Source organism: Blennius ocellaris, assembly GCF_963422515.1.
Source record: "Blennius ocellaris genome assembly, contig: SCAFFOLD_181, whole genome shotgun sequence".
Lineage (NCBI taxonomy): Eukaryota > Metazoa > Chordata > Actinopteri > Blenniiformes > Blenniidae > Blennius > Blennius ocellaris.
The window spans coordinates 58,411-75,695 of record NW_027661899.1 but is presented as its reverse complement, the minus strand read 5'-3'; the positions used below and the strand labels follow the sequence as shown (position 1 = coordinate 75,695).

Genomic DNA, 17,285 nt, shown 5'->3' with positions numbered 1-17,285 from the left:
CCTCCTCTTCCTCCTCCTCCTCTTCCTCCTCCTCCTCCTCTTCCTCCTCCTCCTCTTCCTCTTCCTCTTCCTCCTCCTCCTCCTCCTCCTCCTCCACTCAGAGCTTCGAGGCTCCAGAAGAAGAAGAAGGTAGAATTTCTCTCCTGCGGGTTTTAACAAGAACTGAACCTCCGAGTCCCGCAGCGGAGCCGCTTGGAGCTTCTCTTCTTCTTCTTCTGCTTCTATTTCTGCGTCTTCTTCTTCTTCTTCTTCTTCTTCTGCTTCTTCTTCTTCTTCTTCTTCTGTTTCTTCTTCTTCTTCTCCTGTTTCTATTTCTGCTTCTTCTTTTTCTTCTTCTTCTGTTTCTTCTTCTTCTCTCTGTTTCTCCGCGTCTTGCTCCCCGCTCCGCCCCGCCGGACGACGGAGCTCCATCCCGGCGGCGGGAGGATGTGAGTCCGGGAGAGAACCATGTTCTGCCCCCGGAGCAGCAGAACGTCCCGCTGAGGAGCCGCGAGGTTCCTACCGGAACGTCCGGAACACAAACAACACGTTCTGCACGCGGACGGGATGGATGGAGAACCTTCTGCTGGTTCCGGGCTGGAGAGGGACCGAGACACGCTTCCTCCCATCTACCACGGTTCTCCTGTAAGGAACCTGTTCTACTGACCTGCTGGTTCTACTGGTTCTACTAACCTCCCTGTTCTACTGACCTGCTGGTTCTACTAACTTACTGGTTCCACTAACCTACTGGTTCCTTTACTGACCTACCTGGTTCTACTAGCCTGCTGGTTCCTGGTTAAGAACCATGTGGAGAACCAGACTGAGACCAGCTTGTGTTCAGTAGAAACACGTTGCTGTTTCATCATTTGACAAAACAAAGTGAAGTTAAAGTAGAGAAGAACAGTTGAATTCAGTGATTGTTTGAGTGAAAGGAGAACCTCATGTTCTGTGTGTTTGAGAGGGAAGGTTCTCCAGGAACCGAATCTCTGACGACAGCAAGTTCCAGCCGAGCGTCACAGGAACAGTCGTTTTGTGGTCGTTTGGAAAGAGCGAGGCGTCGTCTTATATAACGAGTCCCGACATCAGGCGGTTCTGCAGCCTGGAACCGCGTCTGGCCTGCAGCCTGGTTCTGCAGCCTGGTTCTGTGGTTCTGCAGTCTGGTTCTGCAGCCTGGTTCTGTGGTTCTTCAGCCTGGTTCTGTGATTATGCAGTCTGGTTCTGTGGTTCTGCAGTCTATAATCTGGTGTTAGAGGAGGAAGATGCTCTGTAATCTGGTGTTAGAGGAGGAAGATGCTCTGTAATCTGGTGTTAGAGGAGGAAGATGCTCTGTAATCTGATGTTAGAGGAGGAAAATGCTCTATAATCTGGATTAGAGGAGGAAGATGCTCTATAATCTGATGTCAGAGGAGGAAGATGCTCTATAATCTGATTAGAGTAGGGAGATGCTCTATAATCTGATGTTAGAGGAGGAAGATGCTCTATAATCTGGTGTCAGAGGAGGAATCTGGATTAGAGGAGGAAGATGCTCTATAATCTGGATTAAAGGAGGAAGATGCTCTATAATCTGGATTAGAGGAGGAAGATGCTCTATAATCTGGATTAAAGGAGGAAGATGCTCTATAATCTGGATTAGAGGAGGAAGATGCTCTTTAATCTCTCTGACTCTTGGTTTCATGGTTCCAGGGTCTTGGACGAGGAACCAAGCAGACCGTTCCGTCTTTGGGAACCTTCATCTCCACACTGAGCCAGAGGAGGGACGTCGGGGGGCGGAGCCTCATGGGAACCTGGACCAGACATGGTGAGTACACACCTGGTGTACAGTGGATACCTCATGGTGAGTACACACCTGGTGTACAGTGAATACCTCATGGTGAGTACACACCTGGTGTACAGTGAATACCTCATGGTGAGTACACACCTGGTGTACCGTGAATACCTCATGGTGAGTACACACCTGGTGTACAGTGAATACCTCATGGTGAGTACACACCTGGTGTACAGTGAATACCTCATGGTGAGTACACACCTGGTGTACAGTGAATACCTCATGGTGAGTACACACCTGGTGTACAGTGAATACCTCACATAGTGAGTACACACCTGGTGTACAGTGAATACCTCATGGTGAGTACACACCTGGTGTACCGTGAATACCTCACATAGTGAGTACACACCTGGTGTACAGTGAATACCTCACATTGTGAGTACACACCTGGTGTACAGTGAATACCTCATGGTGAGTACACACCTGGTGTACAGTGAATACCTCATGGTGAGTACACACCTGGTGTACAGTGAATACCTCATGGTGAGTACACACCTGGTGTACAGTGAATACCTCATGGTGAGTACACACCTGGTGTACAGTGAATACCTCATGGTGAGTACACACCTGGTGTACCGTGAATACCTCATGGTGAGTACACACCTGGTGTACAGTGAATACCTCATGGTGAGTACACACCTGGTGTACCGTGAATACCTCATGGTGAGCCTTTATTAATTTCTACTACTTGGTCTGAATGAAGAGTAACTCCAGTAACTCAAAGTCTTGAAATGTGTAAATATAGATCAAAGAGCTGAAATGAAGCCAGATGAAAGTGGAGGTGACGTCCTGTTCAGCTCGTCTTCCTCACCACTGGAACTCCCAGAGCCTTTATGAGATCTAGAACCTTCCAACACATGAAGGACTGACACAAACCCTCTGGAAGTTTCCTCCGGAAGTTTTCCTGGAAGTTTTCCCAGAAGGTACCGTCAAACTCTCTTTGTTCAAACTTCAGCTTCAGTGTTTCAGACCAGGAATCAAACGGGTTCCTGGATGGAGCTGAGGTGAAGAACCGTTGGTTCCTGGATGGAGCTGAGGTGAAGAACCATTGGTTCCTGGATGGAGATGAGGTGTAGAACCGTTGGTTCCTGGATGGAGCTGAGGTGAAGAACCGTTGGTTCCTGGATGGAGCTGAAGAACCGTTGGTTCCTGGATGGAGCTGAGGTGAAGAACCGTTGGTTCCTGGATGGAGCTGAGGTGAAGAACCGTTGGTTCCTGGATGGAGCTGAGGGGAAGAACCGTTGGTTCCTGGATGGAGCTGAGGTGAAGAACCGTTGGTTCCTGGATGGAGCTGAAGAACCGTTGGTTCCTGGATGGAGCTGAGGTGAAGAACCGTTGGTTCCTGGATGGAGCTGAGGTGAAGAACCGTTGGTTCCTGGATGGAGCTGAGGTGAAGAACCGTTGGTTCCTGGATGGAGCTGAGGTGAAGAACCATTGGTTCCTGGATGGAGCTGAAGAACCGTTGGTTGCTGGATGGAGCTGAGGTGAAGAACCGTTGGATCCTGGATGGAGGTGAAGAACCATTGGTTCCTGGATGGAGCTGAGGTGAAGAACCATTGGTTCCTGGATGGAGCTGAAGAACCGTTGGTTCCTGGATGGAGCTGAGGTGAAGAACCGTTGGTTCCTGGATGGAGCTGAGGTGAAGAACCGTTGGATCCTGGATGGAGCTGAAGAACCGTTGGTTCCTGGATGGAGCTGAGGTGAAGAACCGTTGGTTCCTGGATGGAGCTGAGGTGAAGAACCATTGGTTCCTGGATGGAGCTGAGGTGAAGAACCATTGGTTCCTGGATGGAGCTGAGGTGAAGAACCGTTGGTTCCTGGATGGAGCTGAAGAACCGTTGGTTGCTGGATGGAGCTGAGGTGAAGAACCGTTGGATCCTGGATGGAGGTGAAGAACCATTGGTTCCTGGATGGAGGTGAAGAACCGTTGGATCCTGGATGGAGGTGAAGAACCGTTGGTTCCTGACCTCCGTCTGGCCTGGAGACGTCATGACGTGTGACTTCCTGTGTTTACGGCGCCTGATGGATTCGCTCAGACGTGTTTACGCCGAGTGGCTGACGGCCGAGGAACCAGAGGAACCAGGGGAACCAGAGGAACCAGGGGAACCAGAGGAACCAGAGGAACCAGGGGAACCAGAGGAAGCCGCTGCGGTTCTACGCTCCTGCAGGAAAAACAGCCTCTCGGAGGAGAAACTGGGGTTTTTTCACTTTTCTTTTGTTTCTCTGAAAACAGGACGTGTGACTTTATTGCAGTTTTCCTGAAATGTGGTCAGAAAATCAATTAAACCCTGAATCTGGTCTAGAAGGTCTATAAGGTCTGATGTTGGTCTATAAGGTCTGATGTTGGTCTATAAGGTCTGATGTTGGTCTATAAGGTCTATAAGGTCTGATGTTGGTCTATAAGGTCTGATGTTGGTCTATAAGGTCTATAAGGTCTGATGTTGGTCTATAAGGTCTATAAGGTCTGATGTTGGTCTATAAGGTCTGATGTTGGTCTATAAGGTCTATAAGGTCTGATGTTGGTCTATAAGGTCTGATGTTGGTCTATAAGGTCTGATGTTGGTCTATAAGGTCTATAAGGTCTGATGTTGGTCTATAAGGTCTGATGTTGGTCTATAAGGTATGATGTTGGTCTATAAGGTCTGATGTTGGTCTATAAGGTCTGATGTTGGTCTATAAGGTCTATAAGGTCTGATGTTGGTCTATAAGGTCTGATGTTGGTCTATAAGGTCTGATGTTGGTCTATAAGGTCTATAAGGTCTGATGTTGGTCTAGAAGGTCTGATGTTGGTCTAGAAGGTCTGATGTTGGTCTATAAGGTCTATAAGGTCTGATGTTGGTCTATAAGGTCTGATGTTGGTCTAGAAGGTCTATAAGGTCTGATGTTGGTCTATAAGGTCTATAAGGTCTGATGTTGGTCTATAAGGTCTATAAGGTCTGATGTTGGTCTATAAGGTCTATAAGGTCTGATGTTGGTCTATAAGGTCTGATGTTGGTCTATAAGGTCTATAAGGTCTGATGTTGGTCTATAAGGTCTATAAGGTCTGATGTTGGTCTATAAGGTCTATAAGGTCTGATGTTGGTCTATAAGGTCTGATGTTGGTCTATAAGGTCTGATGTTGGTCTATAAGGTCTGATGTTGGTCTATAAGGTCTGATGTTGGTCTATAAGGTCTGATGTTGGTCTATAACGGCGGTCTTGTCCGATCCACTCTCTGCCTCCATCCCCTCATTTCAGGGTTGACCCTGCCGTGGAGCAGTGTGCGCCCCCCGAAGGGTTAATGCTGACGGTGCAGTTTGCTGGGCGGAGCGTTTGGCCGCCGCCGCTTCCCGCTAGAACTTCTTCCTGACCGCCGTGAGAACCCAGACCCGCTCTGTCGCCACGGCGACTGATGCCAGAGTCATTATGCAAACCTCCGCCCCTAATGGAAACCATATGAAAGTGAAAGCACACACACACACACACACACACACACACACACACACACACACACACACACACACACACACACACACACACACACACACACACACACACACACACACACACACACACACAGACGGCAGTAGCATTCCAGGCCTGTTCAGCCGTCGGCCTGTTGGAGAATCACCACAATTTGCTGTTTCGTCTGTGAAGTATTAGTTGAGGCTTTGCTTCTCTTCTTAGTGTCGTCAGTGAGGCTCGGTTCCACCGGTTCCTCTCAGGATGGTCTAGAAACGCCTTTTCTGGAGTCGGCAGCAAAACTCGGCTCGTTTCAGAACAAAACAATCAAAACAAGACACATAAACTGTTTATCAGGAGAAGATTCGGGATAAAACACATCAGAGTCTGAGGCAGTTTGTTCTAGAGTCTGAGGTACTTTGTTCTAGAGTCTGAGGCAGTTGGTTCTAGAGTCTGAGGCAGTTTGTTCTAGAGTCTGAGGCAGTTTGTTCTAGAGTCTGAGGTACTTTGTTCTAGAGTCTGAGGCACTTTGTTCTAGAGTCTGAGGCCCTTTGTTCTAGAGTCTGAGGTACTTTGTTCTAGAGTCTGAGGTACTTTGTTCTAGAGTCTGAGGCAGTTGGTTCTAGAGTCTGAGGCAGTTTGTTCTAGAGTCTGAGGCACTTTGTTCTAGAGTCTGAGGCACTTTGTTCTAGAGTCTGAGGCCCTTTGTTCTAGAGTCTGAGGCAGTTTGTTCTAGAGTCTGAGGCCCTTTGTTCTACAGTCTGAGGCCCTTTGTTCTAGAGTCTGAGGCCCTTTGTTCTCAAATCTGAGGCCCTTTGTTCTAGAGTCTGAGGTACTTTGTTCTAGAGTCTGAGGCAGTTTGTTCTAGAGTCTGAGGCAGTTTGTTCTAGAGTCTGAGGTACTTTGTTCTAGAGTCTGAGGCAGTTGGTTCTAGAGTCTGAGGCAGTTTGTCCTAGATTCTGAGGCAGTTGGTTCTAGAGTCTGAGGCACTTTGTTCTAGAGTCTGGGGCAGTTGGTTCTTGAGTCTGAGGCACTTTGTTCTAGTGTCTGAGGCAGTTGGTTCTAGAGTCTGAGGCAGTTTGTTCTAGAGTCTGAGGCACTTTGTTCTAGATTCTGAGGCAGTTGGTTCTAGAGTCTGAGGCTCTGATGAAGACGAGCTGCTCGTCTTCATCAGAGGTTTGGTAGAGGAAAGGTCACCGGGGTCGTCCTGCTGATTAAGGGGTCGTCATGGCGACGGCGGCTCGTTAGCTGTTGCTGACGGTGCAGCGGTAACGAGGTTGAACCCCGACGGAGCAAAGAACAATTAGCATGACTCGTCTGATTTCTTCTTAGTTCATTTGACTTTTTAAGTCTTTTATTTTGATGTGTTTCATTTCTATTTTATTTTGTCATCCTGTGTTTCATCGTCTTCCTCTCTACTGCTTTATCTTAACTTCAAAGTCATTTAATTTATTTCAATGTATTTACTTCAGTTTGATTAGATTTAATTAGTTGAGTTAATTTATAATGATTTAATTATTTTCTATTATTGGATTTAATCCCGGCAATTTTAATTTCATTAATTTAGTTTTAATTTAGTTGATTTTTTAGTTAATTGAGGTTCGTCTAATTGAGTGAAATTTCAATTTCCATTTGCTTTTAATCCGTCGTCTCCTTCCTCTTCTCTTTTTATATTGAGGGAGATATATTTAGGTAAATATATTGAAGTAGATATATTGAGGGAGATATATTGAGGGAGATATATTGAAGTAGATATATTGAGGGAGATATGTTGAAGTAGATATATTGAGGGAGATATATTGAGGGAGATATATTGAGGGAGATATATTGAAGTAGATATATTGAAGTAGATATATTGAGGGAGATATATTGAAGTAGATATATTGAGGGAGATATATTGAGGGAGATATATTGAGGGAGATATATTGAAGTAGATATATTGAGGGAGATATATTGAGGGAGATATATTGAGGGAGATATATTGAGGGAGATATATTGAGGGAGATATATTGAGGGAGATATGTTGAAGTAGATATATTGAGGGAGATATATTGAGGGAGATATATTGAGGGAGATATATTGAAGTAGATATATTGAGGGAGATATATTGAAGTAGATATATTGAGGGAGATATATTGAGGGAGATATATTGAAGTAGATATATTGAGGGAGATATATTGAGGGAGATATATTGAAGTAGATATATTGAAGTAGATATATTGAGGGAGATATATTGAAGTAGATATATTGAGGGAGATATATTGAGGGAGATATATTGAAGTAGATATATTGAGGGAGATATATTGAGGGAGATATATTGAAGTAGATATATTGAGGGAGATATATTGAGGGAGATATATTGAGGGAGATATATTGAGGGAGATATATTGAGGGAGATATGTTGAAGTAGATATATTGAGGGAGATATATTGAGGGAGATATATTGAGGGAGATATATTGAAGTAGATATATTGAGGGAGATATATTGAAGTAGATATATTGAGGGAGATATATTGAGGGAGATATATTGAGGGAGATATATTGAAGTAGATATATTGAGGGAGATATATTGAGGGAGATATATTGAGGGAGATATATTGAAGTAGATATATTGAAGTAGATATATTGAGGGAGATATATTGAGGGAGATATATTGAGGGAGATATATTGAAGTAGATATATTGAGGGAGATATATTGAGGGAGATATATTGAGGGAGATATATTGAAGTAGATATATTGAAGTAGATATATTGAGGGAGATATATTGAGGGAGATATATTGAGGGAGATATATTGAAGTAGATATATTGAGGGAGATATATTGAAGTAGATATATTGAGGGAGATATATTGAGGGAGATATATTGAGGGAGATATATTGAGGGAGATATATTGAGGGAGATATATTGAGGGAGATATATTAAGGGAGATATATTAAGGGAGATATATTGAGGTAGATATATTGAAGTAGATATATTGAGGGAGATATATTGAGGGAGATATATTGAGGGAGATATATTAAGGGAGATATATTGAGGGAGATATATTGAAGTAGATATATTGAGGGAGATATATTGAGGGAGATATATTGAAGTAGATATATTGAGGGAGATATATTGAGGGAGATATATTGAAGTAGATATATTGAAGTAGATATATTGAGGGAGATATATTGAAGTAGATATATTGAGGGAGATATATTGAGGGAGATATATTAAGGGAGATATATTGAGGTAGATATATTGAAGTAGATATATTGAGGGAGATATATTGAGGGAGATATATTGAAGTAGATATATTGAGGGAGATATATTGAGGGAGATATATTGAAGTAGATATATTGAAGTAGATATATTGAGGGAGATATATTGAAGTAGATATATTGAGGGAGATATATTGAGGGAGATATATTAAGGGAGATATATTGAGGTAGATATATTGAAGTAGATATATTGAGGGAGATATATTGAGGGAGATATTTTGAAGTAGATATATTGAAGTAGATATATTGAAGTAGATATATTGAGCGAGATATATTGAGGGAGATATATTGAGGGAGATATATTGAAGTAGATATATTGAGGGAGATATATTGAAGTAGATATATTGAGGGAGGTATATTGAGGGAGATATATTGAGGGAGATATATTGAGGGAGATATATTGAGGGAGATATATTGAGGTAGATATATTGAAGTAGATATATTGAGGGAGATATATTGAGGGAGATATATTGAGGGAGATATATTAAGGGAGATATATTGAGGGAGATATATTGAAGTAGATATATTGAGGGAGATATATTGAGGGAGATATATTGAAGTAGATATATTGAGGGAGATATATTGAGGGAGATATATTGAAGTAGATATATTGAAGTAGATATATTGAGGGAGATATATTGAAGTAGATATATTGAGGGAGATATATTGAGGGAGATATATTAAGGGAGATATATTGAGGTAGATATATTGAAGTAGATATATTGAGGGAGATATATTGAGGGAGATATATTGAAGTAGATATATTGAGGGAGATATATTGAGGGAGATATATTGAAGTAGATATATTGAAGTAGATATATTGAGGGAGATATATTGAAGTAGATATATTGAGGGAGATATATTGAGGGAGATATATTAAGGGAGATATATTGAGGTAGATATATTGAAGTAGATATATTGAGGGAGATATATTGAGGGAGATATTTTGAAGTAGATATATTGAAGTAGATATATTGAAGTAGATATATTGAGCGAGATATATTGAGGGAGATATATTGAGGGAGATATATTGAAGTAGATATATTGAGGGAGATATATTGAAGTAGATATATTGAGGGAGGTATATTGAGGGAGATATATTGAGGGAGATATATTGAGGGAGATATATTGAGGGAGATATATTAAGGGAGATATATTGAGGGAGATATATTGAGGGAGATATATTGAGGGAGATATATTGAGGGAGATATATTGAGGGAGATATATTAAGGTAGATATATTGAGGTAGATATATTGAGGGAGATATATTGAGGGAGATATATTGAGGGAGATATATTGAGGGAGATATATTGAAGTAGATATATTGAGGGAGATATATTGAGGGAGATATATTGAAGTAGATATATTGAGGGAGATATATTGAGGGAGATATATTTAGGTAAATATATTGAAGTAGATATATTGAGGGAGATATATTTAGGTAAATATATTGAAGTAGATATATTGAGGGAGATATATTGAAGTAGATATATTGAAGTAGATATATTTAGGTAAATATATTGAAGTAGATATATTGAGGGAGATATATTGAAGTAGATATATTGAAGTAGATATATTGAAGTAGATATATTGAAGTAGATATATTGAGCGAGATATATTGAGGGAGATATATTGAGGGAGATATATTGAAGTAGATATATTGAGGGAGATATATTGAAGTAGATATATTGAGGGAGGTATATTGAGGGAGATATATTGAGGGAGATATATTGAGGGAGATATATTGAGGGAGATATATTGAGGGAGATATATTGAGGGAGATATATTGAGGGAGATATATTAAGGTAGATATATTGAGGTAGATATATTGAGGGAGATATATTGAAGTAGATATATTGAGGGAGATATATTGAGGGAGATATATTAAGGGAGATATATTGAGGGAGATATATTGAGGGAGATATATTGAAGTAGATATATTGAGGGAGATATATTGAGGGAGATATATTGAGGGAGATATATTGAAGTAGATATATTGAGGGAGATATATTGAAGTAGATATATTGAAGTAGATATATTGAGGGAGATATATTGAAGTAGATATATTGAGGGAGATATATTGAAGTAGATATATTGAGGGAGATATATTGAGGGAGATATATTGAGGGAGATATATTGAGGGAGATATATTGAAGTAGATATATTGAAGTAGATATATTGAAGTAGATATATTGAGGGAGATATATTGAAGTAGATATATTGAAGTAGATATATTGAAGTAGATATATTGAAGTAGATATATTGAGGGAGATATATTGAGGGAGATATATTGAGGGAGATATATTGAAGTAGATATATTGAAGTAGATATATTGAGGGAGATATATTGAAGTAGATATATTGAAGTAGATATATTGAGGGAGATATATTGAAGTAGATATATTGAAGTAGATATATTGAAGTAGATATATTGAAGTAGATATATTGAGGGAGATATATTGAGGGAGATATATTGAAGTAGATATATTGAAGTAGATATATTGAGGGAGATATATTGAGGGAGATATATTGAAGTAGATATATTGAAGTAGATATATTGAAGTAGATATATTGAGGGAGATATATTGAAGTAGATATATTGAAGTAGATATATTGAGGGAGATATATTGAGGGAGATATATTGAGGGAGATCCTCCGGTACTCGGTTCCAGGTGACATGTCGTGAGTGTTTTTCTCTTTGTACTCTGATTACTCTCTGATCTCGCCGCCAGATGAAAGGAAGCTTTGAGGAGCTGTGATTTAACGCCGTCGTTCTCTGTGGTCTCAGACCTTTTATCTCCCACTGGAACCGCAGAACCAGCTCCCACAATGCACCTGGGCACTCTGCCGGGGACTGTGGTTACCGTGGAGACGGGAGACAATGGGGGCAATTACAGACACTCGCTCTCTCTGCCTGTGTGTGTGTGTGTGTGTGTGTGTGTGTGTGTGTGTGTGTGTGTGTGTGTGTGTGTGTGTGTGTGTGTGTGTGTGTGTGTGTGTGTGTGTGTGTGTGTGTGTGTGTGTGTGTGTGTGTGTGTGTGTGTGTGTGTGTGTGTGTGTGTGTGTGTGTGTGTGTGTGTGTGTTATAGTCCACACCAAGTGGTTTAATAGATCCTTGATGTCTCAGGCTACGTCCAACAAGCTGCTCCGTCACCTCGTCGTCTTTCCGTCTTTGAGCCGGGGTTTTACAATTTCTCAGTCTGGGACCTGTTCAATAATAAAACCTCTTCACGCTTCTAAAACCGCCTCGTGTGGACAACAGGCCAGAAACATCTGGGTTAGGAGAACCGGGTTCCTGGTTTAGGAGAACTGGGTTCCTGGTTTCAGAGAACCGGGTTCCTGGGTTAAGAGAACTGAGTTCCTGGTTTAGGAGAACCAGTTTCCTGGTTTAAGAGAACCGGGTTCCTGGTTTAAGAGAACTGAGTTCCTGGTTTAAGAGAACCGGGTTCCTGGTTTAAGAGAACCGAGTTCCTGGTTTAAGAGAACTGGGTTCCTGGTTTAAGAGAACCGGGTTCCTAGTTTAAGAGAACCGGGTTCCTGGTTTAAGAGAACTGAGTTCCTGGTTTAAGAGAACCGGGTTCCTGGTTTAAGAGAACTGAGTTCCTGGTTTAAGAGAACCGGGTTCCTGGTTTAAGAGAACCGAGTTCCTGGTTTAAGAGAACTGGGTTCCTGGTTTAAGAGAACCGGGTTCCTAGTTTAAGAGAACCGGGTTCCTGGTTTAAGAGAACTGAGTTCCTGGTTTAAGAGAACCGGGTTCCTGGTTTAAGAGAACCGAGTTCCTGGTTTAAGAGAACCGGGTTCCTGGTTTAAGAGAACCGAGTTCCTGGTTTAAGAGAATCGGGTTCCTGGTTTAAGAGAACCGAGTTCCTGGTTTAAGAGAACCGGGTTCCTAGTTTAAGAGAACTGGATTCCTGGTTTAGGAGAACCGGGTTCCCGGTGTGGGCGGGGCCTCAGAGTTAGTTTATTAAACACGTTTCCACAGTAACAGAACAGTTAATAATCCGGTTCCACACGTTCCAACCACATTTTCCTTCCATGTATTTATTCAGACCAGAAGTGTATCTTCTAATTCCAATCAGACGACTCCGTCAGAAGACTCCGTCAGACGACTCCATCAGACGACTCCGCTAGATGACTCATTCAGACGACTCCGTTAGACGACTCCATTAGATGACTCCGTCAGAAGACTCCGTCAGACGACTCCGCTAGATGACTCTGTTAGACGACTCTGTTAGACGACTCCGTCAGACGACTCCATTAGACGACTCCGTCAGAAGACTCCGTCAGATGACTCCGCTAGATGACGACTGTCAGACGACTCCGTCAGACGACTCCGTCAGACGACTCCATTAGACGACTCCGTCAGATGACTCCGTTAGACGACTCCATCAGAAGACTCCATTAGACGACTCCGTCAGACGACTCCGCTAGATGACTCATTCAGACGACTCCGTCAGAAGACTCCGTCAGACGACTCTGTTAGACGACTCCGTCAGACGACTCCATTAGACGACTCCTTTAGACGACTCCGTCAGACGACTCCGTTAGACGACTCCGTCAGAAGACTCCATTAGACGACTCCGTCAGACGACTCCGCTAGATGACTCCGTCAGACGACTCTGTTAGACGACTCCGTCAGACGACTCCGCTAGATGACGACCGTCAGACGACTCCGTCAGACGACACCGCTAGACGACTCCGTCAGACGACTCCGTCAGAAGACTCCGTCAGAAGACTCCGTCAGACGACTCCGCTAGATGACGACCGTCAGACGACTCTGTCAGACGACTCTGTCAGACGACTCCGCTGGACGACTCCGTCAGAAGACTCCGTCAGAAGACTCCCTTCCCTCTTTTGACGTCGTCACATTTTCTGTTTCAGTCGTTTCAGGTTTATACGTCACTGTTTGCTTCACGACGTCCGTTTCCATGAAAACTGTGAAAAATGAAGAAGTTAGCATGTCGGGCCACTGGTGGGTGCTGCAGTTATTATGGTGACTGTCAAAATAAAAGCACCAAGTCAGACTGTTATTACGTTTCTGGGGGAGGTGGCGGGCCACCGTGGGACGGCGTCCAGCAGCAGGTGTGTCCATGTCGGACGTCCCGATCTGAGCCGGCGTCTCTCGTCTCCATAGTGACGGCGTTGCCGCCGATCTGCAGCGACGTGCGGCAGAAGCGGCGCCTCGCCATCGACACGCTGCCGCCGGAGGTCAAGGCCCCGTTCCCCGCCGAGCCCGTCCTCCCGCTCAGGACCAAGACCACCAGGGACTTCCTGTGAGTGTCCGGCCCCGCCCTCCAGGCCTTTTATTCTCTTGAGGGACCCGCCAGACCCTGTGCCATTACAAAATAAAAGCTGGTGGAGCCTCGGTCAACATTTGAAAGGAAATTAAAAACGATTATGGAAAAAAAATCAGTCGTGATTATTTTGGGAAATATTGAAATCACGATTATGTCTTTTAATTTGGAACAGCACTTATTGAACATGTTTTTGTTTTTTTTAAAAAGACTCCAATCTTGTAATGTAGAGAAAAATAAACTGTTGTCCTGCACGGAATCTTTTGAAGACAATAAATTAATAAAATACAATACGAGAAAGTACCATGTTGGATTGTTATTATGGTGACCGTCAAAATAAAATGACCAAATGCATTGTGTCCTCAGGGAGGACGTGGAGCGCGCCGTCCAATCGGGTGACTGGAGGGAGGTCAGGGACTTCTACCTGACCACCTTCGACTCCTTCACAGAAATCAACGCCGCCTTCAAGGTGAGGTCGTCTCTCGGGGATTCCAGCTTTTACTGCAGCAGTTTGACTTTTGAGCAGACGTCCACGTTTGACGCTTGACGTTCCACCTCGTGTTTCCCAGCGAGAGGCCAACGGATTGTTTAACACGACGGACGACTCGGGGGTCAACGCCAAGTTCGTGAACGCTGTTTACGACGCCCTGCTCAGCACGGTAAGAGGCTAGCGGGGCTAGCGGGGGCGTCGCCGTCGTCTGACGTCACGCTACGACTGTTTGGTTTGTTTTGTCGGGAAACGAGACTTCAGGTGTGAACAGTCGTTCAAGTTTACCAGAATCCACGCGGGACAAGTTTAAGACAGTTATAGTTGTTGACATTAATCCCGATTGAAGTTCGTCTTCACACTCAGACGAACTGGTATTTTCAGCATTTTATTTTGGCGGGACATCCCCGGTTTGTTTCGGTGAGCCTCAGGATCACAGCCGTCAGTTTCTCTACGTCCAGACTTTCCTCTTCAAGACTTTCTTTGTCAAAGTCTGGAGCTTCTTCAAACGTTGACATTCTGGCTGCAGCTGCCGCCATCTTTCATTTCCCACAATCCCCTGGGGCTTCCCAAGATGGCGTCTGTCAGGAAACATCAACACTTTGATGGTTAGTCTGTAAACTTCTGGACTTTATTGTGAAGGATTTGATGAACTGCCGGTTGAGATGAGAGGAAATGGTTTGGTTTGGTTTGTGGTGAGAGCTAGCGACGTAGCATTAGCATCAGGAACCAACATGGCTGACGACTGAATGACCAGTGAGGCTGTGGCGAGAGCTAGCGACATAGCATTAGCATCAGGAACGAAAAGCTAATTGGACATATTCAAGTATTTTGCATCAGTAGACGTCAGTAAAGGTGTTTAAGTTACACCTTTTTTTTAAAGATAATGTGGTGTCGATATCTGACCCGGTACTAGCGTCGGTACCGGACGCAATGCTGGTATCGGTGTCTGACCCGACACTGGTCCGACACCGATGCTACTAAAAATGTGTTCCTATGAAGGATCGGCCACATAAAGAAGGTAAATCTGGTTCTGATGTTCTGGTGATGATCTGAGCTTCATGAACTTCCAGCCTCAGGACATCCAGAAGTCGGTGCTGAAGGGGATCATCAACAGCCTGCTGAGGGAGTGGAAGGGGTGAGACGTCCTCCGTCCTCCACCGTCTGGACGCTACCTGGTCCGGCAGCGTCTCACCACGTCTGTCTCTCCTTTCTTCTCAGGCCTCGGACGAAAGACGACCTGCGAGCCTATTTCATCCTGGTCCAGGTGAGACGTGACGAGGTCTCTGTGGGCGTCAAGCCACACTGTCTCCGTCTCACTGCATCTCACTGCATCTCACTCTGTCTCACTCTGTCTCACTACGCATCACTGCGTCTCACTGCGTCTCACTACGCCTCACTGCGTCTCACTCCGTCTCACTACGTCTCACTCCATCTCACTACGTCTCACTGCGTCTCACTCCATCTCACTCCGTCTCACTCCGTCTCACTGCATCTCACTACGTCCCACTGCGTCTCACTACGCCTCACTGCGTCACACTACGTCTCACTGCGTCACACTGCGTCTCACTCGTCTCACTCCATCTCACTACGTCTCACTACGTCTCACTACGTCTCACTCCGTCTCACTACGTCTCACTCCATCTCACTACGTCTCACTCCATCTCACTACGTCTCACTACGTCTCACTCCGTCTCACTCCGTCTCACTACGTCTCACTCCGTCTCACTACATCTCACTACGTCTCACTACGTCCGTCATTCGTGTTTCTTTCTGGCAGTGGTTTTGTCCTGCTTTGATCTTATTTCCCACAATTCTTTGTATCTGCACAATGTAACTTCCTCCAGTCTGAGAGACACAAAATCCTGCTTTTAATGTTGTAACCAGGTTCGGGTCCCAATTTAGTTCACGGTCAAGGAGGTATTTATTTAAGAACTTTGCAACGTGGTTCACAGTGGAGAACTTTTTTCTCAATTTGTCCATCTTCCTCTCATCCCCACCTCTGGATCAAAGTACTATTACAGTTACTTCCTTTGTTGTTCTCTGCGTCGTTAGCCTGGAGTCAATATACTCCCGGGTCTTCAAGCTAACAATGAGAACAGTAACCTCAGTAGATGACCTACTAGTTCCTACAACTGTATAGGTTCCAGGTCCAAATTGATCAAGTCGCTCACTTTTCTTTCTTTCTTTTATCTGACAGAAAATCAGCTCGCTGATTCACTGTTGTCAATTTTGTTATTGATCATGAGTTTAGCCAACCTGGTGGCTGAGAAAACAAGGAAGAGTGAGAACAATGTGATAAATGGATCTCCGTTGGCCTGAGGAGGCGATTTTAACCAGAGTGAAGTGAGACGGAGTCAGAGGTCCTCATGCTGCTGGGCGGGAGCCAGCTCCGGTCCTCACAGAGTATGAAAGACAAGAACACAGTGACACACACACACACACACACACACACACTGGGTGAGGTCATGTCGTCGTTGGTTTCCTGTCTGACGGTGACTTTCCTCCTTTTAGAGATTTTAACTTGTAGCAGATTCTTTTCCTCTGTTTGTGTGTTAAAACGTTCCAGAAGCTTCTCGCGGCTCTGATGATGTCATTTGTTGTTATTGTTTTATTGCCTCAGAGGAAACTGAAGCCACAAAAGCCTCTTGAATGTGACTTCAATCACTTTTCCTCCCATGTTGATCAAAACTTCAACTTTATTTGAGTCGATCTTTGTTTTCGTCGCTTTGCGCGTCATTGTGTCGTTATTTCACGAGATCTGACCGGCAGAATGAAGCTTTTTAAGTTTTCCACTCCAGATGCAGTCGTCATTGTTCGAGGGTCTTTGTCTTAGTTAGCATTAGCATTAGCATTAGCCATTGTCTTCAGGGTGTGAAGCGTCTTCAGTCAGAGAAGTACTGATCAATACAAATACACATGAAGTACCTGGATGTGTGCTGGCTCCGCCCACATTACCGAGGCCGTATCTAGACCAGACTTCACGAAGTCAAATTACCC

General features: G+C 43.7%; 1 protein-coding gene across 1 annotated transcript in view; it reads left to right on the top strand.

Moving 5' to 3' along the window:
* Positions 1–115: 115 nt before the first annotated feature.
* hectd2 (HECT domain containing 2) overlaps positions 116–17,285 on the top strand; it is a 45,666-nt gene continuing 28,496 nt past the window's right edge. Inside the window, 7 exon segments of the mRNA XM_080522155.1 lie at positions 116–624; positions 1,663–1,777; positions 13,639–13,777; positions 14,165–14,267; positions 14,368–14,457; positions 15,359–15,423; positions 15,507–15,552. Of these exon segments, the coding sequence (XP_080378281.1) occupies positions 547–624; positions 1,663–1,777; positions 13,639–13,777; positions 14,165–14,267; positions 14,368–14,457; positions 15,359–15,423; positions 15,507–15,552 (636 nt within the window). The 5' untranslated portion in view covers positions 116–546.